The 26314-nt window shown below is 45.5% G+C and overlaps 1 protein-coding gene across 2 annotated transcripts in view; it reads right to left on the reverse strand.

Annotated features, from left to right (window-relative positions):
* Positions 1-22329: 22329 nt before the first annotated feature.
* Positions 22330-26314, reverse strand: part of NSUN2 (NOP2/Sun RNA methyltransferase 2) — a 33753-nt gene continuing 29768 nt past the window's right edge. For both annotated transcript variants that reach the window (XM_077116816.1, XM_077116818.1), the window contains exon 19: positions 22330-23311. In XM_077116816.1, the coding sequence (XP_076972931.1) occupies positions 22996-23311 (316 nt within the window). In that variant the 3' untranslated portion in view covers positions 22330-22995. The remainder of the gene's footprint in view (positions 23312-26314) is intronic.

Raw genomic sequence — 26314 nt, forward strand, 5'->3', positions numbered from 1 at the left:
AGGGAGCCAGGCAGGTGCCCGATGGGTCCCCCACCCAGGGTGAGCTGGGGGAGGGGCCGCTGGTGGGGGGCACAGCAACGGACTGCTGGGGGGCCGCACTCCGTTCCCAGCTGGGCACCAACCACCCGGGGACTACACTAGTTTGTGTGTGTGTGTGTGTGTGTGCGTGTGTGTGTATGTGTGTTTTATTGTGGTGACATACATAAAATAAAATGTGCCATTCATTGCACGAAAGGCAACATGATATTTGCGGTCACTTCATTTAGAGGCTCAGATTCACGGACAATGCAGACCTCAGTGATCTCAAAATATAATTTATTGTGACTGTGTGATTGTGAAAACTTTATGTCTGATGCTCCTTTTATCTACCTTATCAACAGACAAGTAAAACATACGGAATAAAAATAAATAACAGGGGGAACAAATGTTAAAATAAATTTAGATTGAAATGCTAGTGACCAATGAAAGGGAGGGGTAAGGGGTATGGTATATATGAATTTTTTTGTTTCCATTTTGTTTCTTTTTCTGAACAGATACAAATGTTCCAAGAAATGATCATGATGATGAATATGCAACTATGTGATGATATTGTGAATTAGTGATTACATATGTAGAACAGAATGATCAAAAGTTAAGAATGTTTGTGTTTGGTGTTTTGATATTTTAAAAAAATTAAAAAATTAATTTAAAAATGTAACTACTGTTAAAAAATACTAGAATTACAAAAAACAGTCTTATCAATTATAACAGATTTCTACACCAATGCAAGTGTTGGCGGTGGGGTGATATATGGGAATCTTGTATTTTACGCATGATAGTTCTGTAAATCCACAACTTCTCTAATAAAAATATTTTTAGGGCGGGCCACGGTGGCTCAGCAGGTAAGAGTGCTTGCCTGCCATGCCCAAGGACCCGGGTTCGATTCCCGGTGCCTGCCCATGTAAAAAAAAAAAGACGTTTTTAATTTAAAAAAAAAGAATTTATTAGGAAAGTAATCAAAAGATTGTTAGAAATGAGACATAGTTACATCACCAGATGGGACAGCGTCAACCCCTGGAGAGGAGTGCTGGGGAATCTCGGAGACAGCATTCAGGGTCTGCCTGGTAAAAATCCAGCAGAGCGTCCTCTTCCCTCAGAAGATTCTCGCTCTTTCTTTGTCCTCTCCTCTTCCTCTTTCCAGCTGCTTACATGCAGTCTATATGATTGCACAATAGTGGCCGGATTCCAATTAGCTTACGTGACCCTGCCCAGGTGGGTCCTCTGGGAACTGGCTAGGGGACCGAGAGGAGCTTCCTGGGACCTAGATAACTTTATCAAAGTGCGCCTCCTTCTGGGACGACAGCCAGTCCTCCCCGCTGGAGTGCACGTCTCCACAATTTATCACCAGGTCACGCAATGGCAACAGCAGTTGAGCATAACGAACTCGACAAACTTAGTTTTTCCTTTCACATTTTAAACACTTAGTAAGTGTGCAATTCGATGGCATTAATTCCACTTACCATGCTGTGCTATTTCCAAAACCTTGACATCATCCAAACGGAAATGCTGAAATCTGTACCACAAAAAAAGTACGTCTCCTTCCCCTCCCCCACCGCGCAGACCCTGCTAACCTGTAACCAACTTTCCAGCTCTAGGAATTTCTTATTCTAGATAGTTTATGTAAGTGGGATCATACAATACACGTCTGGCTTATTTCACTCCACAAAATGAAACTTTCATGCATTCTGTAGCATGTATCAGCATTTTAATCTGTTTACGATTGGATGACCGTAACGGTTACATATATATTATGTAAATATACACAATATATAGATACGTACATTTTATTTATTCTTCTGTATAGATACTGGGGTTCCTTCCACCTTTTGGCTCTCGTGAATATTACCGCCATGGGCGCTGGTGTACCAGCATCCGTTCAAGTCTCTGCTTTCAATTCTTTGGGGTCTATACCTGGCAGTGGGATACCAGGTCACATGGCAATTTTATACTTCACCTTTTGAGGAACTGACAAATGGTTTTCCACAAGCGTTTCAATTCATCCACATCCCTGCTAACACTTATTTTCCATGTTTTGATAATAGCTATCCTGGTGGATGTGAAGTTTTTATTCAAAAGTTTGAAGACGTGTTTCCTTCCCCCAAGTCATCTCCTTCATCTAAGTTTCAATCGAAGAAAGAACGATATGTTCCGACGCAGGTGGAAAAGCAAACTGGCTTGAGAAATGCTGTCTGTCTCCAACATGCACCTTCCTACAGGGATTTTCATGGGTCATCCTGACCCATCAACTGTTCTGCCACATGAGTTTAGCTTTATGATTTTTAAGCATTCTATTTAATTTTAACAAGAAGTACATGAACAAGCACCAGAATTTTTAAAATATATGAAGTGTTCCAATGCCCATCCAGCAAGACACCCAGGCACAAGCACATGTTATGGATCTTACAAATCTCCCAGAGATATTCCAGAAAATGCTGTGCACCACTGTGCACCTTGCACCTCTGTACTTCCCCAAGCAGGCTAGAGACGTACATTAGTAAAATAGAGCTGTCATAGTCTCTTAACAACTGCATCACATCATTCCATCTTATGGATATATGATTGTCTATTGAATCAATTCCTTATTAACAGTTTGTTTCCAGTCCTTTGCTTTTATAGTGCCAAGGTGATTAACTAATCTTGCACATATGCCCTTTCATAAAATATTTGTAGGATAAGGTCCTGGAAATACAATTGCTCTGTCAAAGGGTATGGGTATTTTAAATTTGACAGGTATTGTCAAATTGCAGTCGAAAAGGTTTAATTATTTTATATCCCCACCAGCAATATGCAAGGGTACCTTGAGCACAGTGTCACAGGGAAAAACAAATACTATCTCACTGTATAAATTTGCATTCTTACAGGCTTCAGCATGTTTTCACATGTTCATTGGCCATTACTATTTCTCCTATTACTATTTCTACTATTACTTTTTATATTCCTCCATTTGTTGATCTTTTCTTTTTGATTTGGAGGCACTCTTTATTTGTTAAAGCCCTTTCTTCATTGGGCATGCCTTTCAATTTGTCTTTTGTCCTGAATATTTTATGTTTTTGTCCCATACAGGAGATCTTCATGTGCTTGTATCAATCTTTTCTTTCATGTTTCTGGGATTTGTGCTTTATTTTAAAAGCCGTTCTCATTCTAAGAGTATAGAGTCAGTTGATTTTAGACCCCACTTGCTCTCATATAAGATGCAACTCGACTGCAGTTAAGTGCTTAATACAGGTCTTCTAATCCGAAAGGAATATCAAAAATCGAAGGCCCAGTCTCCTTGTTTAACAGTGAGGGGCCTGAGACCCCGTGGGGTGACTTATCACCTGAGGTCATAAAGCCAGCTGACCCTGGGACCCAGGCCACAGCAAACCTACTCTTTGCCCCTACCCCACCCCACATCTATGCCTTGTCTCTCGGGGGAACCCAGAGAACGGCTAAAGAATACCCGGCTCTCTATAATCCTCACATTCAGCTTCTAGTTTTAATTTAATTAATTTAAACATAATGCAAAACTTTAGATTGTGGATCCTGGGAGGAATTTCAAGGTTCAGATACATTCCAGAGGAGAAACATTTTCCTGCCCATCCTCTTTCGAGGGTAAGAGAAAAACACATCCCTGGGTTTGGCCGGCTGGGAGAAGGACCCATAACCACCCAGGCTCAGGAGCTCAGGCGGCAGGTGGGACCACACCGTACCCCGCCATGTGCAGCGACAAACAGCACAGGGGGACCTCACTTGGGGGCCTGGCCATCCCCCTGCGCAGAGAGGGAGGGATGGACACCAAGGGTCAGGTATTGCCTGTCTGCAGCCTGTGGGACAGCTGACCGCGGAGCCTGGGAAGCCCCAGCCCGGCTTGGCAGGGGACTGGCCCACGGCATGCTCTTCTCTCCTCCCCTGTAGGTTGGGGTCTCTGCCCATCACATGGCGACCACTGGTGTCCTAAGGCCTCTGAATCAAAGAGCCGGGCTCGCAAGCTTCGGTTTCTGAGAGATCCCTCTGTCCTTCTATTCCATACCGTAACTCCTGGGGGTCCAGGACTCAAAAGACACAGCTCCCTAACTCCCAAGAAGGGCGAGCATTGCCTCCGGACAGGTCAGGCGTGTTCACGATAGAAGGAGGCATCTTTCTGAGTCTCTCCGGTCCTTCCGCCACCCTAAGATGAGAGCGGGTGGAGGGGAGGCGCAGGGCATTGACATGGCTGGTGCGGGAAGGGGAGGGTTGGCAGCTGGATCCCAGCAGTTTCATATCTCATACTCCCTGTGTACAGTTCCCGCGTGGCGGGTGGCTGGTCCTGCTGGCTCTGGAGTGGTACAAGAACACGTGGAGGGGCCTGGCTGGCTTCCTGCAACACCCCTGAGTGGCAGGCTCAGGGCCCGAGCCCGGTCCTCTCCACCCCTGCGCCCAGGCTTTCCCCACGTGGTCTCCCCAAGAGCCGACCCCCACCCTCCCGAGCGCCAGAAGCTGCCCAGGCAGGAGGTACCCCCCCATACATAAGGGACCCACCGCGGTCCCTGGCGCATCGGGGCACACCCGCGGAAGTGGCGCGCGCGGGACCCCTGAAACCACCGGGGTGCCGGGTTCCCACAGTGCCCAGCCCCTCGGTGCTGGCGCATCCAACTGGAAAGGACTCTGCTGTCCCCTGCCAGGGGAGGGCGGGAGCCTGGAAGCCGCGTCGCAGGCGGGGGAGGGGGCGGGTGCAGCGGAGCCGGCAGGTGGCAGCGCCAGGTGGGCAGCTGTCCGCAGAGGGGGCAGCGGGGCTGGGCTGAGTCCGTGCGCGCCCGCGCCTGAGCGGTTTGGGCGAGGCTCTGCAGCTCCTTCAATCACCCTTCCCAGATCCGGGGCTTCTAAGAAGCCCAAGATAAAACCGTGAAGCCTAGTGGTGGTCTCCACATTTCAATTAGAGGTCAGGTATTGCCTGTCTGCAGCCCGTGGGACAGCTGACCGCGGAGCCTGGGAAGCCCCACCCACCTGGCACGCCCCAGGAGACACACCGCAGATGGCCGCCCTAGAGATGGCAATGTTGCCCCCGAGCCTCCCTGGAAAGAGGACCCTGAATTCCACAGCTGGGTGTTTCTGGACCTTTTAAGACTCCTGTGGATCAACCTAAGCCGCCTAACCTGCCCCCACCCCATCTCACCCCACCCCACTCCCCCACCCGCCTCCCGGAGATTTTGACAAATTCTTCTGGATGGGTGGGGGTGGGGGTGCCCCAGGGAAGAGGTGGGTCTCCTGCATTGCCTCACTGTCCAGGGAAATACCCGTGAGCTTAATTTTCTGCCATTTATTCCCTGGGAATAGCCCTACGACCAAACATTAGCTCAGAAGATTAAGGAATAGTCTTATCATTTGGTTTTATTGTGCATAAAACATATGACATATGCATCACGCATGTCATGGATGGGATATAATAGAAATATGTATGCTCCATAATGTGCTACGCTTTGAATTAGCCCCACTAGGCCTCTCATATTTAATCTACTGCCGTGTGACCAACATCCAAGATGATGTGGTAGAAAATGTGGGGGGAGACAACCAAAACCATTCCCGCCAATCCTAAAGAACACTTAGGGCATTATATGAGATTTTACAAAGGTTCCATTCACTAGGGGAACTTTCCAGAAACCTACAACCTCCGGGTGGGTCCCTGGACCAGATAAGTCCTGAAATGTAGAGGAGTCAGCCTCTCCAGAACATCAGCTAGTTCCATCCCCCTATCCCATATTATGGACAGCCCCTTCCAACATGAAAAAGTTAAAGTGGGCATAGCTCAAACACCCCTAAAGAGAGGGACAGAAAGATCAAAGGTGATGGTGGAGTTATAAAGAGAAGGTTGGGTTTAACAAATAAGTATGACTGCTGAATCATTATTTTGATATTTCTTTTAGCTTCCAGCATATTAGAGCAGCTAGAAGACCTAAAATTGAAGAACTGTAACCCGTACCAAAGTCTGAAATCTGTTCTACAACTAATTGTTATTAGTTGTTTTGTTAATATTAACAGTATTAACTGCTTTAAAATTTACTGCTTTTTTGTATATATGTTATTTTTCACAAAAAAGAAAAAAAGCTCAATTGTAATGATGAATGCACAGCTGTATGATGATACTGTGAACCACTGATTGTACAATTTGGATGATCACATGGTATGTGACTATATAATACATATCAATATAAAATGAGTATTTAAAAAAAAATGAATTGAGCTACCAGGGTTTGCCAACCCCCAACCAAGACCATTCCTCTGTCCCTAAAGAACACCTAGGGTTTTTATCTGAGATTCTTCAAAAGTTCTACACACTAAGATTACTATCCAGAAACCTACAACCTCCAGATGGGATCCTAGGCCAGATAAGTCCTGAAAGCCAGAGGGCCAGTCTCTCCAGAACATCAACCAGTTCCATCCCCCATCCCATATTGTCGACACCCTGAAAACACTGGAATGGGCATAGCCCAAATCCCCCTAAGGAGTGGGAGAAAATTCAAAGGAGAAGGTGGAGTTATAACAGAGAAGACAGAATTTAACCAATAAGTATGACTGCTGAATCATGTTGATATTTCTTTCAGTCTCCAGTGTCTTGGAGCAACTAGAGGGAAAAACTTAAAACGGTGGAACAGTAACATACTAAACTCTGAAATTCGTTCTACAATCACTTGTTACAGTGTACTTTGAAATTTATTGCTTTTTTTGTATATATGTTATATTTCACAATTAAAAAAAAGATTTAAAAAATGGAAAAAAAAATGTGTAGGGAGGGCATGGGAGAGAAAGGGAAAGAGAGGGAGAAAAAGGAGAGCATTTCCAATGATTCTCCCAGCCGTGAGTCCGTGAGTGCTGGGAGGCTGCGGGGGGCAGACCCCCCTCAGAAAAACCTTTGGGCCTCCTCTCCAGGCCAGTGTTTCCTTGGAAGTGGGGGGTGAGTGTGAATAGAGGATTTTATAGTTTTTTACTACGTCTCAAATCCTTGGCCCATGCCTTGCTCAGTGGCAAGCGGGGAGTTTGTAGGGAACAGTAAGAGTGGTTGGGGGGCTCAGAGCCCCTTCAGCACTGGGGCGCGGTGACCCCCAGGGAAGTCAGCCATCCTCATCAGCACCTTCATCGTCAGGGGGTCCGCTTGGGGCTGATGCTTCAAAAGCAACCCCTGCTCACTCCTCCAGAGGATGCTGGCCTGTGGGCGAGTAGACTGGTCCTCTCTCTGGGCCTCGTGGACCAGCAGAACAAACCCGGGCTGGATGGTAGCGCCTGTTGGCCCCACTCGTGTTTTGCCCATTTCCGGGTCCTCTCAGACCCCCGGGTTATCCTCTCCACAGAGCCCCACCTGAGAAGCTTGGGCTGCTTTGTCCTCAGTGTGAAGCTCTTTCACCTGCCGGCAGGGAGGAACCCGAGCAGGGCGGTCCCCAGCAGAGTTCCCAGGCCCCTCCGCGACTCCCTGCCCCCTGCCAGTCTCTCAGGCTGGAGGGAAGAGAGCTGATCCCTCAGGAGCCAGGCAGGCCTCTTGGAGCTTCCCACTTCGGGCGGCATGAAAGGGGATTCCATACATCCAATGCAGCTGCTGGATTTGCAAGCAGCGTCCAGAAAGGAGGGATCCCAAACGGTGCCAGTGAGTAACTTTTTACAGATCCTATTAAATCAAGAACCCTTGCCCCAGAGAAGCTTTTTTGGGGTGTGCGTTGGGGGGGGGGGGTAGAGGGTGGAAGGCGGGCACAGAATAACACTCTGGTGGGGACTGGTGGCTAGAGGTGGAGACAATTCCAGCTCTCTCTCCTGCCCAGCTGGGGTGGAGTGGGGGTGCTCACACAGTTAAATCCTGATTCTCGGCCTCCTCACCCGTCCCAGGTAAACGGGCCTGTGAGATGACTCCACCTGCAGACAGAAGTGTGGGGACTTGCTGCCACATGCTTGGCGGTCCCAGTTAGCCCAGCAGAGGGCACTGCTGGGCGGTGACAGCCGAGGCTCTCACCCCCCCCCCCCCACCCTGGTCTCCCCCTCAGCCTTCTCTGCTTTTGTAGTGGGTTGAATTTTGCTTCCTGAGAGGCATGCTCGAGTCCTAACTGGATCACTGCGCGTGTGAACCAGGGTCTCTGCGGATGGCATCCAGTGGAGATGAGGTCCTGCTGGGTTAATCATGTCCTTATAAAGACAAGGGGAAGTAAGGATGGACCCGTGAAGCCGGGGCAGGGACAGCAGGGCTGCTGCCATAAGCAAAGAGACGCCAGCAGGGAGCTACCGGGGTGGGGGTGGGGGTGGGGGGTGGGGGGACGGACACGCATCTGCAAAGCAACCCTGCCGGGGACGTGCAGCCCCCCGGGTGGTGGGAGAACTCGCTTCCGCAGCTCTATGCCGCCCGTCTGTGGTCACTAGTTACGCAGCCCCGGGAAACCAATGCACCCCAAATGCCAGACCTAGGGCAGTTGCTGAACAAACGTTTTTGCTCAATGATTGAACTTTTCCCTGATCCCTTCCCACCACCCCTGCAGCTGCAGCATGGGCCCTGGAAGCCCCCCACCCCAGCACCGTATCCACTGCGGACCTCCACTGATCGCAAATCCCCCCAGTCAATATTTGCTGGACACCCCCACCCCCACCCCTGGGGCTGTCCTGGGCCAGGCAGCAGGGAACATCCATGAACCAAAACTGATGCACACACTGGGCCCGTGTGCTTTACAAACACAAGTCTACAACACACGGAATTTTGAGTGGCAGCTCTCAGGATGTCCTGTGAGGGACACTCCTGAGCACAGGCCAAGGCCCCTAGGGGGGGACGGGTCAGCCTGCACCCGACTGACTGGGAACCAGACAAACAATGGTTCTGGGGGGTGGGGCTGGGTCCAGTAGCGGGCACCTGAGGGGTGGGGGGGCATTGTGGCCACAGCTGGAATTCTGCCCCTGCTTGGCCTGTTATCATCTCTCCGTCAACCTTCCTCTAATAGTGCCTTCCTCAGGTAGAAAAACTCAGGACTGAGAATCAAGAGCCCCATGCAGCTTTTTTTTTTTTCTCTCAAGGGTTTTAATCCAAAGTTAGTTTTGTTTTAACCAAAGACTTGATAACATCTATTTTTAAAAATTACCTCCGCAGTTTATCACTATGTTTGCTTGTTTTGTATTCATCACAATGATCATTTTTAGAACATTTGCATCACTCTAAAAAAAAGAAATTAGAGGGAAAAAAAAGAAACTTATACATCCCATACCCCTTACCCCTCCCTCTCACTGACCCACAGTTTTTCAATCTACCCAATTGTTGCCTTTTATCTCCCCCTATTATTTATTTATTTTAATCCTTTTTTTTTTTACTCATCTGTCCATCCCCTGAGTAAAAGGAGCATCAGGTACCAGGTTTTCACAATCACAGTCACACTGTATTATTACACAATCGTCTCCAACAATGAGGGCCACTGGAACACAACTCTACAGCTCCAGCTATTTCTCTCCAGCCACTCCAATACACCATTAACTAAAAACAGGATATCTACATAATGCATAAGAATAACCTCCAGGATAACCTCTCAACTGTGTTTGAAATCGCTCAGCCACTGACACTTTATTTTGTCTCATTTCTCTCTTTCCCCTTTTGGTTCTATGCAGCTTTTAAATAAAACCTCCAGTGGCTGCCTCCCTTACGGCATCTACAAGGGCTTCTGTGAAAATAAATGTAACCAGGGTCTCTTACAGCCATCTGCAAAGCTGCAAAGCTGCCCGAGAACAGCAGGGCCCTGCAGTCCCGACCGTGCTGTCTTGGGAGGTGGGGGCACACTGGTAGGCTAGGAGAAACCCCCCAGCTCTGGCCCTTCCAACAGCTCAGTCCCCTCATCCCTGGGGTCCTGGAGGTAACGACACCCCCACCTCACAGCATGTCCTGACACTGAAATGAGAGAACACATGGAAGCGCTGAGAGATCTGCCTGGTATATCCTGAGCACTTAGAAACTTCTGGCAGCCAAGCGGGGAAACACCCACCCGGTAGCAGGTGTGGTAGGAGGCGAGCAAGCTCCGACTGCCCCAGCCACGCCAGCCATGCTACCGACAGGCCTGTCCCCAAAAGGTGCTTCTCCATGGCCCTTCCCAGAGGCCTGGGACGAGCTGGGCACAAAGCAGAGCTGATGCCTGGTGGCAGCGTCCCCTCCACTGCCTTCCTTCCGTGGAGGAGTCGAGGAGCCTCCCATGGCTGCAACTAGTGGTTCCATAACTCCTTAAAAGCCTGCCACCCCTCGGGCACAGGCCACATGCTGGAGGCTCACTCACCAACATTCACTCAACAAACGCTTAGCAAAGCCTGCGTGGCGCCTGACTCTGGCGTCGGTCCTGGGGTCCACACAAAACCCACTGCCCATCGTGGAGCGTTCTAGTGGGAGGGGGCAGGCAGGAAACAAAATAAAGAAATAAAATGTCTTCGCTTCCCAGAGCTTCTGTAACAAAGTGCTTCAGACTGGGTGACTTCAAACCACAAATCTGCCCTCTCAGATCCTGGAGGCCACAAGTCCAACGTCCAGGTGTTGGCAGGGCTGTCCCCTGGAGGTGCAGGGAAGGGTCCTTCGCCTCTTCCAGTTCCTGGTGTTAGCACAGGGTCCCATGGCTTGTAGGTGCATCACTCCAGCCTCTGTCTCCATCTTTGCATGGATTCTTCTCCCCTGTCCATCTCTGTCCAAATGTCCCCTTTCTTCTAAGGACCTCCAACGTATCAGCTTGAGGGCCCACCCTCCTCCAGTCTGGCCTACTCTTAACCAATCACATCTTCAAAGACCCTTATTTCCAGATAAGGTCAGATACCTAGGACCTAAGTCTTTCGGGGCCCATGATTCAAACCATGACAGTAAATACAGAGTTTGGCAAAGAAAAGGTGCAAATGCCACCCCCAGGTGTTGGGTGGCAGATGTGAGTAGGAGGGAGCCAAGCTCCCTGGCCACAGTGGCCTAACAATTTCAGCTAGTGAAAGGGATCCCAAAGTTACAGCTTTGTTTTCTTTATGCATCTAATGCTACCAGTGAATTCTGCCAAGATCATCCTCTGCAGAACTGTCACCACAAGCTCGGCATGGACCAGGATGGAATGGGAAATGTTGTCCTCTGAAGCTCCTGGCCTTCCCTTTAGCCTCTTCTTAAATACTGCTGCAGCTGCTTAAGGGCCACTTTGTGTCTTTTTCTGCAAATTAACTGTTCAGATATTCTTTGCCTACTTTTCTCCCAAGTTGTTCGTCTTTTTCTTATTGATTTGTGGTTGCTATTTACATATTGTGGATGCAATGTGTATCTACTATAGATAGCAAATATTTTCTCTGTTGCTTCCTATTGAAATGGAGCTCGAAGGATATTAAGGAATGATGAGAAAAAAAGAAAGGAAGAAAGAAAGAAAGACACAGACGGGCTCAGGGGGTCTGAAGCTTGAGTTTACTTCAGACAGACTTCAGACAATTTTATTCTCAACCAGATCCTAGTTATATACCACAGGATGTCAACAGATATGCAGGCATTTCCTGAGGGAGCAAGATTCTTATCTCACAGTGTTCTTCATACTTAACATAACTGTTTGGGGTAAACATTCTCTTCCTCCCAGACTGCTCTACATAACAATCTCCACAGTTTACCACCGCCATCGTGAGGCCAGCAGCTTGCAACAAATTCTGTAGGTCTTGCTTTAAACTCTTGGCTTCTACATTTCTCCAGGAATGTATCACTTTTTAAAAACATTTCTTTTTGATGTTTATCCTATTTATCAACTTACTAAGTAAACTATGCTTAATTTTTATAGCTTTTTAGTTTATTCTCTTACGTTTTCTTTCCTATAGAGATAATGGATCATCCACAAATAATGGCAGTTTTAGGGTCATCTTTCCCATTTCTTATGTGGTCTTAATATATTGATCAGGATTTACAATGTAGACTAAGAAAAATAATAGTGAACAATCTTTCCTAGTTCCTGTTTCTAACATTTTACCACTAAGTATGACTTTTCACATAAGATATCTGATAAACGCTTTTTCTAAGTTAAAAAAAAAGTTGCCTTCTATTCTTATCTTACTAAGAGTTATTTTTTAAAATAATGAGTCCTCAGGGTGCACTGGTGGTTCAGTGCTAATGCCTGCCTTTCATGAAGGAGACCCGGGTTCGATTCCCAAACGATGCACCCAAAAAATAAATAAATAAATAAATAATAGTAATAGTACAATAATGAGTCCTCAATTTTACTAAATCAGTGATTATATTTCAGTTTTCTTTAGCCTCTCATTATTTCCTTACATGCCATGAATATATGACGTGTTCATTTTTTTTAAAAATTCACTGCTCGATTTGTTTCACTAATAATTTATTTAGGACATTTCACATCAGTGGTAGTGAGAGGTTTAGTAGCAGCATTTCCATTTTGTGCATATACTTGTCCTCTTGGAACTCCTGGATATGCAAGCCTCAGAGAATGACTGGGGACATTTTCCAATTTTTTCTAAATATGAGTTTAACACAGGAAATAGGTGTTTCTTGAATATTTGATAAAATCTGCTTGAAACTCTTTTGGTGGGAGGTAGAAGTGGGTAGTTCTCCAACCACCTTTTCCTCTTTTTCTGTAATTATTATTCCTGTTATGAGGTTTGCCTCCTTGTTCTTGGGCCACTGCTGGCAAGTTGTTTTCCCGGCTATTTTTATTTCATGACTATCACTAAATCTATCAGTATGAAAGTAGATTTACTATTTTTTTCCAGACTTAGGAGTCCCACAGTAGTGTAATGGTTACCTCTCTTTATCTTTTTAAACTTGAGCAGTTGCCAGTGACTCGTCTGTTTTATCAGTCTTTTCAGAAGAATAAGTTTTTGAGCCACCACCGCTACCAAGGAAATGTTCTCTTTTATTACTCTGTGTTTACTCAACTTCTTCATTGATACTCAAACCCCTATATTTTACATTATTTGTCCATTTCCAATAGATGCTATTGTTAAAATTTCATAACATAATTGTGGATTTTTCCCTGTCTCTATATTTTTGCTTCTTCCAGCATTTTGCCATAAAGTGATAAAGGTTAAAGACAGTTTTAATCTCGTGCCAGTGGCGGATTATTTCTTTTATGAATTAATAATATATGAAGTATCTTTGTTTCCATTTAATACATCTTCCCATGAATTCTATTTTATTTTATATTAATAGTGCCATGCCCAGCACCTATTGTTACTTTACGTGCACAGACTCCTTACCCAATACATGACTTCCAGATATTCATCCTACAGATAAGTATGCACGCAGTGCCGGAAATAAAAGAATTTCTGGATAGTAACAAAGGGTTGGAAACAACTTAAGTGTCTGTTCCTGGGAGTCTGGGAAGCCTCTGCCTCAAGAAAGAATGAAGCTCATTATATACTGGCATATGGTTGCCAGGATCAATTGGTAAATAAAAACAAATGCTAGGAGCAGAGCAGTTCGTAAAAATGGCATTATTTCTCTAAAAGTTGGGGAGGGGGTAATATCTTCCCATTTCTGTTTCTGCATAGAATATGCTGGGAGAAAAACAAGAACTTGTTAAGGCTGGTTGTCTCCAGGGAGACCGGGGTAAAAGGATTGGGTAGGTCTTTTTGTGCTGATTCGAACCCCTCAATCATTGAACTCGGCCAGCATTGAACTGTTCAAAACATCATTCAAATAAAAACTCCCTCTCCACAAATGAAATCAGAAGGAAAGATAAACAATAAGGACTGAGATTGTATAATCTAGGAATACCTAGAGTGTATAATGATAGTGACTAAATGTACAAATCTAAAAATGTTTTGCATGAGGAGGAACAAAGGGATGTCAATAATGCAGGGTGTTGAAAATAGATGGTAATTAATATTTGAAAACTTTAACTTATGTGTGAGACTAAAGCAAAAAATGTTCATTTGGTACAAAATTTATATTTCGATTAGTGCATTTCCTAATATAATTTATGTGGACAGCTTAATTGAACATCATAAGTACATGGAACCTTGAGTAGGGTATGAGATTTTATAGGTTTGTGCAGAGTGATGCCTCGATAAATCCCAGGATTTGAACAGTGAATATAGAAGTATTTGCAAAGTCCCCTTGGGGAATGGTAAGTAAGGGGGAAAATTCAACTTCCCCAAGTGGAGAATTCTTGATATTCTCACAAGCAATGGGGACAACCAAAGCAATAGACTGAGCCCCCAATCTTGGGGTTTGTTCTTATGAAACTTAACCCCTCAAAGAATAGGCTACGCCTACTTAAAATTAGGCCTAAGAGTCACTCCCAAGAGAACCTCTTCTGTTGCTCATATGTGGCCTCTCTCTCAGCCAGCATGACAAGCAAACTCACTGCCCTCCCCACCCTCTACATGGGACATGACTCCCAGGGGTGTGGACCTTCCTGGCAACGTGGGACAGAAATCATAGAATGAGCTGGGACTCACACCAAGGGACTGAGAAAAACTTCTCGACTGAAAGGGGGAAGAGTGAAATGAGACAAAATGAAGTGTCAGTGGCTGAGAGATTCCAAACATAGTCAAGAGGTTATCCTGGAGGTTATTCTTAACACATTAAATAGATATCACCTTTAAAGTTAAGGCACAACAGAGAGCTGTAGGGAACTGCCTGAAAATGTAGAGCTGTGCTGGTAGCCATGTTTCTTGAAGATGATTGTATAATGATATAGCTTTAGCAATGTGACTGTGTGATTGTGAAAACCTTGTGTCTGATGCCTCTTTTATCTACATTATTGACAGATGAGTAAAACATACGGATTAAAAATAAATCAAACAAACAAAAAACTCCCACACCTGCACTCTTTCCTTGGCATTTGCCTGCATCCCCACTGTTTAAATTTTTCGAACCCTTTTGAGTGTTTGGTTTTCTGTGTTTTATTATTCCTCTCCTTTTTTTGGCCCCTTCTCGCTTTCCTCATTAAATGATGACATTTTAGTGTTACTTTTTCCCCCTCAGGTGGTTCATAAGTTATTCTTCCCAATTTTGCTTTTCTAGCCATTATGCTGCCATTTGCAAAGGTGCTGATAGGGTGTGGCTGGGCTTGCCAGGCAGCTGCGCCTGCAGGTCCCATCCCCTCCGCGTGCTGGGAGGGCTGTGTGACCCTGTCTCTCAGCTTGGTGCCACTGGGGAGCTACCAGCATCTAATGACTGGCTGGGGTGGAGGGGACAGGACAGTCGGGACCCCATGCCCCAACCCCACCGGCTTCTCGCTGGGTGCAGTCAGCCAATTCTGCTTCCACTCTCGTGCCCCAGTCATGGTTCCCTATTCCTGCAGGTGGATCCCAGCCCAGGGGCCATCTCCCCCAGAGCCACAAAAACTAGCAGCATTGGCTCAACCCGGAGAATTAGCCCAGACGGTCCCCTCCCTCTCAAGCAAGACCTCAGCGCGCTCTCCGCTCCCCTCTCCATCCTGTCACAACTTGCTGAAACCATTTTGTCATGGTCAGGTTCATGTGTCCACTTGGCCAAGTGGTGGTACCTGTTTGTCTGGTTGGGTAAGTGCTGGCCTGTCTGTTGCAATGAGGACATTTCATAGGATTAAATCATGATCATGTCAGCTGCATCCACAGCTGATTCCATTGTAATCAGCCAAAGGGGAGTGTCTTCTGCAATAAATAATGCTTAATCTGATCACTGAAGCCTTTTAGAGAGGATTCAGAAGAGACAGGCTCTTCCTACTTCAGCTGGCGAGCTTCTCTCGTGGAGTTCATCCAGACCTTCCATCAGAATCATCGGCTTCACATCCTGCCCTGCAGATTTTGGACTCTGCATTCCCGTGGTCACGTGAGACACTTTTATAAATTTTATATTTGCAAGTGTTCCCTGTTGATTCTGTTTCTCTAGAGAACCCTAACTAATACACATTTGGAATTAAAAATTCCAAATATGGCATTAAATGGGCATTAAATATATATTTTATTTTATGCCTTCTTCCTTTGGAACCATCTCCCAAAGATGCAAACCCCATGATGCAAATGGGCACACTGAGCAGCCTGAAGACGCGTGTTGTTGAGAGAGACAGATGGAGGGACAGCACTGGCCTAACCCCTTAGTTCCCTTTCTCCGCACTTCTCGTTGTTTCTGGTTGTCATTGTGTAACAGTGATCGAAGGAATTTAGAAACTTGTTATTGGGAAATAAAGCAAAACTGACCTGAAGAAGCAAAGTAAAGGTGTTTATTTTCCTTTAAAAAAAATGTGCAGTAGTTCTCCTGACACCAATGAAAATCTTACACATAACCTAATTAGAATGCAAATTTGCATCAATTCAGTTGTTCATTCAATGTTATGTTCAATGCCAAAGTTTGGCTTTGAGGATGAGGGCATGAGTGGTGGAAATTCGTGTTTTGTGATCAAAGTGCATTGTCAACAATACAATTAATTATATAACACCTGGCTACAACCAGTTCCTGTGCTGCTCTGCACCTATGGCTCAGCGTTGCTGCTAGGTGACATCTCCTCCGCAAGCCAAGAAAAGGAAAGGAGAACAAGAATCTCAGCTCCCCTGCAATGCTCTTCAGTATGAAGGACTTTGCTTCCACGGTGGCAGCATCAGCCATTACTAGTATCAAGGACCAATGCGGTGGCAAACATGAGCAAAACTAAATAAATTGTGTATACTTCACCAATTTCATCTCTGGCTCCCATGATCCAAAGGTTTTATTCAAGAGCAAAAAGAAACAAATTGGGGCGGGCCGCGGTGGCTCAGCGGGCAAAGTGCTTGCCTGCTATGCCGGAGGACCTCGGTTCGATTCCCGGCCCCAGCCCATGTAACAAAAAACGGAGAAACAGAATACAATAAAACAAGAAAATGTTTAAAAATGTTTCCCTTTCTTCCTTCCTTCCTTCCTTCTCTCTGTCTTTAAAAAAAAAAAAAAAAAAAAAAAAAAAAAAAAAAAAAGAAACAAATTATCGGCCTAAAAATAATCCACCTCTGCCTTGAAACCCCTGTGGCCAGGTGCTATTGTCAGTGCCCTGCATATATTTACTAATTCAAACCTCACATCCCATGACTGAGCTCTGTCATTATCCCTATTTTAAAGACAAGGAAATGGAGGCCCAGAGATGTTAAGGAACTCGTCCGGGGCCACACAGTCAGAAAGCAACTGTATCAGTTATCTATTACTGTGTAACAAATTATCCCAGAATTTAGCAACTTGAAAGAGCATTCCTTATCTCTCATTCCTTCCATTCAGGTGTCATGGCTGCAGTCACCTGGAGACCCCACAAGGGAAGGAACCTCTTCTAACCTCACTTACCTGCTTGTCAGCAGGATTCAAGTTCAAGTGCACAGATGGGCCAAGGGCTGGGTGGCTGGCTTCTCTGACATGGCACGTCCCAGCATCAGAGCATATGAGCTGAGAAGACAAGTGTGGGCTTGCCCTCCTTAGACTGCTCGCTAGGCTGGCCCTGGGTTGCTGCCTACAGGCTTGGATCTGGGGACAGTTCCACCCCACAAACTGCCTGAACCACAGTTACTGTGCAAACCGCATGGATTTCTGGAACTCACTGGATTTGATGCACACTGAGCTTCCTAGGCCTTTGGTAAGGCTGCAGGGTCCCAGCGAGGAGACAGTCACCATTTATTTCACGGAGCCCCTAGTGACGGGCCCTGAGGGTCTCTGCAATTTTCCGCTATTTAAACAATGTTGAAGCAAATAACTATGGACATGTCCGTGCTTTTTCAGGGAAAATGTTTCATCTTATTCATTTTTCAATACGAGTTTCAAGGATTTAAAGTGGAAATGTGTCTCTCTCTTCAACACCACCCACCCCGGACGCAAACACTACTTCTCAATCCACAATCTACTTCAGATTCTCTGTCTGTACAGTGTTTCTGTGCACGGACGGAAAACCCTCTTCTCCCGCAGTGCCCTCTGTGGGGATCAGAGGCCCCTCGCAAAACGTTTTTAACAAAAGTTAAAATGAGAAAAAAAAACCTTCAGCATAACCATCTGTGCCAAGTTGAAAGGCGTATATACCACCTTTGGAGGTTCAGACTCATTTCTGTCAACTTTGAAGAGGTGTTAAAAATAAAAAAAAACTGTGATCATTTAAAACATAGGTATAGATTTCCAGGAAGATGGCCAAACAGAGTGGCTCAAGATTGGTCCTGCTAAGAAGGGACAGGAGGGCGCCTGAGGTGGTGATCTGGGAGCGGGCTGACCTGGGAGAGTCTTCAGCAACTCATGGGGCAGCCCAGGTGGCAAAGGCTGAGGAACTGAGGCAAAGGGCTGGGGCCTGGAGAGGAGGCGCTGGGGACTAGGAAGTAAGCCAGACCACACTCCTCGGGCACACCACCCTTACCAGCGCAACCCTATGACCAGCAGCTCACCCCACACCCCATGCACCTGAACCCTGTCACCCGCTCCCATTCCCATGCCTCCACCCCACCCCCAGTGCACATACCTGCCCCCACCCCCGCCCCCACCCCCAGTGCAGCCCAACCACTTCTCCTGCACCCGTCCCGAGCACTACCTTCCCCCTCCCTGTTCCCTGTAGGCTGTTGCCAGTGCATAAAGGTTGCAGACACTAACCTCCAAACCTAGGTTAACCCACCCACCCCCATAGTGCCGCACAGCCTCAGGCCACCCTCCCTGAGCTCTGCGCATCCATTTATGGCACTCCCAGGCCCACGCATGTGCAAAGGCCCCCAGCCATGTCATTCAGCTCTGGGAACCACAGGTTACAGCAGTCCTGCAATCATGCGTGCGCACAGCCCTCAGCCTCACTTCCCAGTTCTGAGAAGGTGTCGACCTGCACAATGGGGTTACATCTGCCCCCAATCCACGAAGGCATACTGCCGACCTGCTGCCACAGCTCTACACTCGTGCAGAAAGGGCCCCATGCCTTAGACCAGGACACACCAGGGTTACACCCCAGACCAGTGCACCCACACAGCCACATCCTCCCTGGCCACTGGGCACCCACGTTCACAAGTGTTAGCGTTAACATCCCCAACCAGTACCTATATCTGTCCTGAAACAAATCACCTCACTGAGTGCCCCACCCCATGCCCTGCTCTCTGCTGTACAACCATCCCACAAATAGAAGGCCTTAGACTACTGAAAGAAATCAACACCTAAAGTAAATCAATAAAGATATTACATGCCACAAAGACAGCAGAACAGCACTAAGCATATCACAATGCAGACGTGATATGACCAAATTAAAACACCAGAGGTGGCACAGATGTTGGATCAACTAATAAAAGATGTTCACACAACTCTACTTAATAAAATAAGTGGTATACCAAATGGCATAAAGGAGATCAAGAAGATAGAAGAGTATAAAGAGGAATTTGAAAAAAATAATAAAATACCAGATAACACAGAGATTAAAGACTGTTGACCAAATAAAAAACATACTAGAGACACACAACACCAGATTTGAAGGGACAGAAGAATAAGTGCTAAAGAGGACAGGATAATTGGTCTCAAACATTCAAAACAGCAAATGGGAAAAAGATGGAACTGAATGGGAACTCAGGGAAATCAAAGCGCACTAATATAAGAATCACTGGTACTCCAGAAGAGAGGAGTAAAGGGCTGGGAAGAGTAGTTGAAGATATAATGGAGAAAAACTTCCCAACCCCCCTAAAGGACATGAAGATACAATTCAAAGAAGCCCAAAGACCTCCAAATGGAATAAATCTAAACAGGCCTTCCCGAGGGCACATGCTAATCAGTCTGTCAAATGTTGAAGAGAAGCAGAAAATCTTGAAAGTGGCAAGAGAAAAACAAACTACTACATACAAGGGAAACCAAATAAGACTGAGTTCAGACTACTACTAGCACCCTGGAGGCAAGAAGGCAGTGGTATGATAAATTCAAGATACTGAAAGAGAAAAACTTCCAGCCAAGAATTCTGTACCAAGCCAAACTGCCTTTCAAAATTGAGGGAGATTAAAGTTTTCACAGACAAATACGTCCTGAAAGAATTTGTCAAGGAGAGACTGGCCCTACAAGAAATACTAAAAGTTCTGCTACCTTAAATAAAAAAGACAGGAGAGGAGGTCTGGAGGAGGCAACAGAACTGAAGAGTACTCCACCCAGCCACACTACAGAGACTCTCTAAGCAGAGCCACAAGGCTCCATTTTTAAGATGCTCCTGGAAGAGGAAAAACTAAGAAAACTAAGTGCTTCCCCTTCCCTTTGTTTGGTGAAGTTTGTGTTGGCACTGGCCAGCAGGGTTCATGAAGGCAGGGACTGAAGGAAGGGTGGGTGAAGTTTGGGCCCTGGCACAGCCAGTGGGCTCAGGAGAGCAGGGTCTGAGGTTTCAGACCCAGCAAAAGGGGGAGGTCAGTTACATACCATGGTTAAACTAGTAAGTTAGTACATGAGGCAATGTGGAACCACGCTGCAATCAGAGAATTCTAAAGATGGAAAGGGGGGAGGCTATAAGCAAACCTGGTGTTGAGTTGCAACTGGAAATACTGGTACAAGCAACTTCTACATAACATATAGATCGATGTGTGTGTGTGTCACACATACCCATTTATTTCCTAATTCTGTCTGCTGGGAGGATACACGAGAAATGATGCCCAGTAGCACCAAGCATACCCAGTTCAATTCTGACTTCTAAATACCACACTCCACTGAAAGGAGCCAGGGCTGCGTGGGGCTGGAGCGCCTCATCCTGCCAGAAACAACAGCAGGAATGTGCCAGTTCGAAGCAGTTCCTGCTGGACATGTCCAGGACAAGCAGAGAATCAGAATAAATGATGATTATAACATTATAACTGCTGCATAAACGAGGAGTTCTTTAGTCCATACTGATATAAATGAATAAACAAGTAAATGAGAGAAAAAGCTCTCAATGTAGAATGCAAACTAATAATGTAGAAGGAATGATGAAAACAGAAAATCACCATTTTGTAGCTAACATGGTAAAAACTGGTTAAGGCAAAAATTATTAGTACATGCTAAAAATGGTAGGTTGAATTTTGACAAGTCAAACTCATCCTACTCAAATAAAACTAAGCCTCACTAAATACTGTGTGCCTCCTGACAGGTTGTACTGAGAACTTCTGTGTTCTTGTCAACAATGCATAAACCACAAAGAAACTCCAAACAAATAAATCTAAAGAATGTTCTACAAAGTCATTGACCTGTACTCTTCAAAACTGTCAGGATCAAATCAGGCAGGCCGGGGACTGATCCAGTGAAGTCAGCAGCTGGAGACCAATTTCACATCACTGACCCACACACAACACTGCCCAGCCAACTGGCATAACCTGGTATCTGCAGATGAGACCATCATCTCTCATTGATGGTCATGTCAATGTTTGTGCCAATTACATAGGGAGTGTCTTTTTAGGGAAGATACACTGAACTCTTAAAAGGTACTGGAATAGAAAGTCTGCAACTTACCCTCAAATGGTTCAGAAAAAAATCACACACACGCAACAAAGAAAAGTGCTAATGCCAACGAGGAAAAGTGCTAAAAACCATAGAATTTAGGTGAAGGGTAAACAGGGGATTGTAACATTATTGAATTTGAAATTATTTCAAAATAGAGACTTGAGACAAGTCAACCAAATGCAATGTGTGGTCTCTTTGGAAAATTCCGTGTAAAAATTGAGACCACAAGGGAAACCTCAACACTTAAGTTATTTGATAGTGAGGAATGGTTACTGATTTTGGTGTCAAGTTATTGAGTTTAGTTTTTAAAGAGAAAAAGGGGGCCTTATCTTTTGAAATGTTGATAGATGAAATGCTAGGGGCTAAGATGCTGGGATTTGCTTCCCAAAGCTCCAAGGGAGGTGGAGAGACAAGTCAGGTTCTCAAAGTGCAACTGTGTTGGCAGCAGCTGACCCAGGTGACAGGAACGAGGGGGTACCCAGGCTGTGCCACTGCCCCATCTCCAAGCTCACCCCACAGAGCCAGTCAGGGGACCTGGTCCGAGGAATCTGTGTGCAGAATAACAGGGCAAGGGATTGTCTCAGTCAGCAGTGCGGCCACAGCCAGACCCCTGCATGGGCGCAGCCGGAACTTCCTCAATGCACGTGATGGGCCCGGTAGTTTCTCGGCCCCCACACATCAGCATCACCTGTGCACTCCTGCAGGGGCCCCTCCCACGTGGCTGTGCTCAGACGGTGAAATGAACCTTTCATCTATTTACCCACATCTGTCCCACGGGAGCAGCCAGTCTCAACTCTGCCCTCTGGGGCAAAACAGAATAAATCACAGGAAAATCCTTCCAGTACTGTTACACTATACTTCCCTTTTAAATAGCAGCCTTTCCATTAAAATTAAATTTACTAACTAAGGTAAGAATATTTTCATTCTAACGTTTTCATTTTATCAAAAACTAAGTCTGTAAGAGCAAGAGTCCAAGGCATATGTACACATCATTAACTATTTATTTAACCATCCAAGGATTTCAAACCCATCTTAAAAACCAAAATTACAAAGCACTCCACTCAAGAGCACATAAAAACCTCTCACAGTCGGCAGTGCAGTGCCGAATATGGTGTCACTCAGAGACTTTACTTTATCCTTTATTACAAAAGGCACAGAAGTCCCTGGGGACTCAAGAGGATAAACCTCCGGCATCGCCTTGTCACCTGGCTACTGTGCCATGTACCCCACTGATAAAGCCTGGAGAACAATCTTCCGTGGTCCATACAGAGATAGAGATTCTTTCTATAAATAATAATTTAAAAAAATAACTGGACCCTAAGACCATACAGGCATAGCAGAAGGGACCTGATAATTTCTGTAAGGACAATTTCATTGTATTTCTTGATAGAAGTAAGACTTTACAGGTGAAAGCCAACTGACTACCAGCATCAGACTCACTCAATCCAGCTTTGCAAAAAAAAAAAAAAGGTAAAATGAGCAACTCTTAAGAAGCTAAAAAAATAGTTGAATTTCATATGCTCCATTAAAAAAGCGGTGAGTCCACTCATAGACTGCTCATGCCATTCCATCAGTTTTTTGCCTTAAAAAATGCCTACTTTCCAGGCCAGAGGGAGTCCTGGTTGGTGCAGGACGCTGGCAGACGTCCCTCAAGAGGAGGCAGGCTCCACACTGCGCCCATCCTCGGGGGGCAGGCCTGACCCGGCCACGCCCTGGGGCCCTGCTGGCAGTGCCCCGTGCACATCATCTGCCCCACAGGCCTCGTCCGCCTCATCCTCCGGCTGCTCGGAGCTGGCTACACTCTCGTCTGTCAGAATAATCCCTTCTTTCTTCTTCTCACTCAACACCTCCAGCCCCATCATCCGGAGATAATGAAATCGCTCATTCTTGGGCACAAAAACACGAATTGAGGCCTTTCCCCGCCATCCGCAGAGCACAATGGGATACTGAAGGGCATCCGGCTTCCTGCAAGGAAAGTGAGCCCCTGTGAGCAGGAACATCTTCATAATTGCACCTTAAGAGTTATTAACGTACAACTTAAAAAAACAGCACCACATTTCTGTATGATCCTAGGGTAGGTTTTCTAAAAGGAAAGTCAGCTTCTTTCATGGCCTTATTTTTGAATGACAGCAACACTCTGAGATTATCCGATTTTTCCTTCTAAAAGTTCACGACATGATGCAATAAGCCCTAGATCTGCAGATTTCACAGGCACTTTCAGTGTCATGTCCACATCCTCCTCCTCCCTCTAACAGCTGGTGCTACTAACCCACAGGGATTTCCTTCAAATGTCACTTTGCCTCTCACAGCTCACATTTTTATAGATGAAAACCTGAGCTGCCCACAGGTTGGATGACTGTGCCCCAAGCAGTCACACTGGCAGACCGCAGACCAGGACAACCTGTCCTTTTGGTCTTGCATGTAATTTGGCAAGATGGACCCTCTTCTCCAGTTACCCAAGCACACGAGCTCCAGGCCCTGGGCTCCCTCTGTGCCTGGCATGCAAAGCCACCCAGTTCCTTCATGCCCACTCCTCAGCCAGCAGGACTTGCCATTTTGGTTGACTCTCGGGTTCACTCCCCTGGCTGCATTCCTCCAGCCCTCCCTTTCTAAACTGCGGCAGTATTCACTCTCTATATTAGTCATTCTACCCTGTACCAAGTTCTATGCATATCACCATTTAATTTCTTTCAAATGTGACTCTGGCTTAGCTTTGTGGCTCATAAAGTCCCTGTTTAATTAAATGTACGTGGAAAGCCCACTTTATGCCAGGCACCAGTGACAATGGACTGAGGAAGGGGACACTGGGGGGGGGGGGGGTTCAATTAGATCATTAAAAACAAACCAAATGAAAAAGAGAAAGGCCCAAATCAGGAAGTGAGAAATTCAATCACTAAAACTGAGGGAAACCGATTAGGACCCTTGTCCACTTCTCCTAGGGCAAAGCGTAAATAATAAATGGATAAAAAGGAATGAAAATTAAAAAAAAGAAAAAGGAAACTCCTAGAGTCTCATCTTCCTTAAAAAAAAGGGGGGGGGGAATCTTTTCATTTGTATATATCAACTAGAAGAAACTAGTTTTTATATATGGAAAAATGAATCCATATTAAAAAATATTCTAGTTTTCTATATGTATCACATGGTGCCATTGTTTAAAAAAAAACAGTTCTGGTTCTTTGTCCAATCACCTCACTCATCATGCACTGGCAGGCCTCGGGTGGCTTCCAGGCATTCTTAGAAGTCAGGCACATGCCCTAACACGTTCCCATTGCACGCTTTCTCTCCACTGAGACACCCTTACCCAGACAGCCCATTCACTGTTCCCCTAGGAAAAAACATGCTGGAGGAGCAGAGCAGATGCTCCTCTGGAATGAGCGTCCCATCGATCCCCAACACCTCTGAGCCCTTCTCCCTGCCTTGTATCCTCCTATCTGAAGTTGCATTTTATTTCACAAAGTGGAGCTGTGCTACGTGAAACCAGCCTTCTGGGTTCAGATCTTGATTCTGCCACTCACTGGCTGGGGGACACTAGGCAAGCTACCTGTTCTTCCTTATCCAGGTTTCCTCCTCCACAAGTGCAGACAGTGCTGGAGCCCCCTGCCCAAAGGACTCTATGAGGATCCAGAGTGAACAAACAGAAACACCCAGAACAGCACTCAAAGCAGGAGTGCTCTGTGCTCACCATAAATCTGAGCTGGAGGGGAGATGGGACCCCATCCCCAGCTCCTAAAAAGTCTGATGTGAAATAGGTAATTAGCGTACACTTGCAGGATCAGTGAGATAAATGGAAAGAACACCAGCCTCTACTAACTATTCAATCTCTACATTTATTCGGTACTGTACAAAACCTGAATTAGACTTCTAAAGCACTCAAATTAAGAATATGCATCCATTCTCTAAAGAAATACAAATGTACTTGGGCTGAGCTTAGTGTCCAATAAAAAGACTATGCATGGACTTAAAAAGTTAGTTATTACATTCATTTGGAAGGGATAGGGGCCTCAAATAGCCAAAAAACATCCTAAAAAAGAAGAACAAAGGGGAGGATTTACACTACCTGACTTTGAAGCTTATTATAAAACCACAGTGGTCAAAACAGCAGGGTAATGGCACAAAAACAGATATATTGATCAATGGAATCGAACTGAGAGTTCAAAAATAGACCCTCAGATCTAGAACAGCTGAGTTTTGACAAGGCCCCTAAATACACTGAACTGGGAAAGAATATTCTCAATAAATGAGGCTGGGTAAACTGGACATCCATATCCAAAGGAATCAAAGAGGACCTCTACCTCATACCCTATACAAAAATTAATAAAGAGCCAATGCTATACAACTCCTAGAAGAAAATAAAGGGAAACATCTTCAAGGAAAACACCTTCAAGAGGTAGCTTCTAAGACCTTACACCCAAAGAACAAGCAATGATAGGAAAAATAGATAAATGGGAATTTCTCAAGACTGAACACTTCTGTGCTTCAAAGGACCCTGACAAAAAAGTGAAGACGCAGCCAACTCAATGGGAGAGAATAATTTAGTAACCATACTTCTCATAAGGGTTTGGTATCCAATATATATCAAGAAATCCTACAAGATGGAAATAATCCAAGAGTCCATCAACTGATGAGTGAATTAAAAAAATATGATATACACACACAATGGAATATTATGCAGAAGGAATGAGGTCCTGAAGCATGTGACAACATGTATGAACCCTGAGGACAATAATGCTGAGTGAAATAAGCCAGAGACACAAAAGAACAGATATTGTATGATTTCACTAATATGAATTAATTAGAATATGCAAACTCACAGTCTTAAAATGTAAAATATAGGATACCTAGAGACAGAAGCAGAGAAGCGTGAGCATTTTACCTAATATATACAGAACTGTTAAGAGGTTGAATGGACAGAGGTGATGGTAGCTTGCTATTGGGATTATAATAGTGACATAGGATATTTTATACTTT

The sequence above is a fragment of the Tamandua tetradactyla genome, chromosome 9 (genome assembly GCF_023851605.1).
Source record: "Tamandua tetradactyla isolate mTamTet1 chromosome 9, mTamTet1.pri, whole genome shotgun sequence".
NCBI classification, from domain to species: domain Eukaryota; kingdom Metazoa; phylum Chordata; class Mammalia; order Pilosa; family Myrmecophagidae; genus Tamandua; species Tamandua tetradactyla.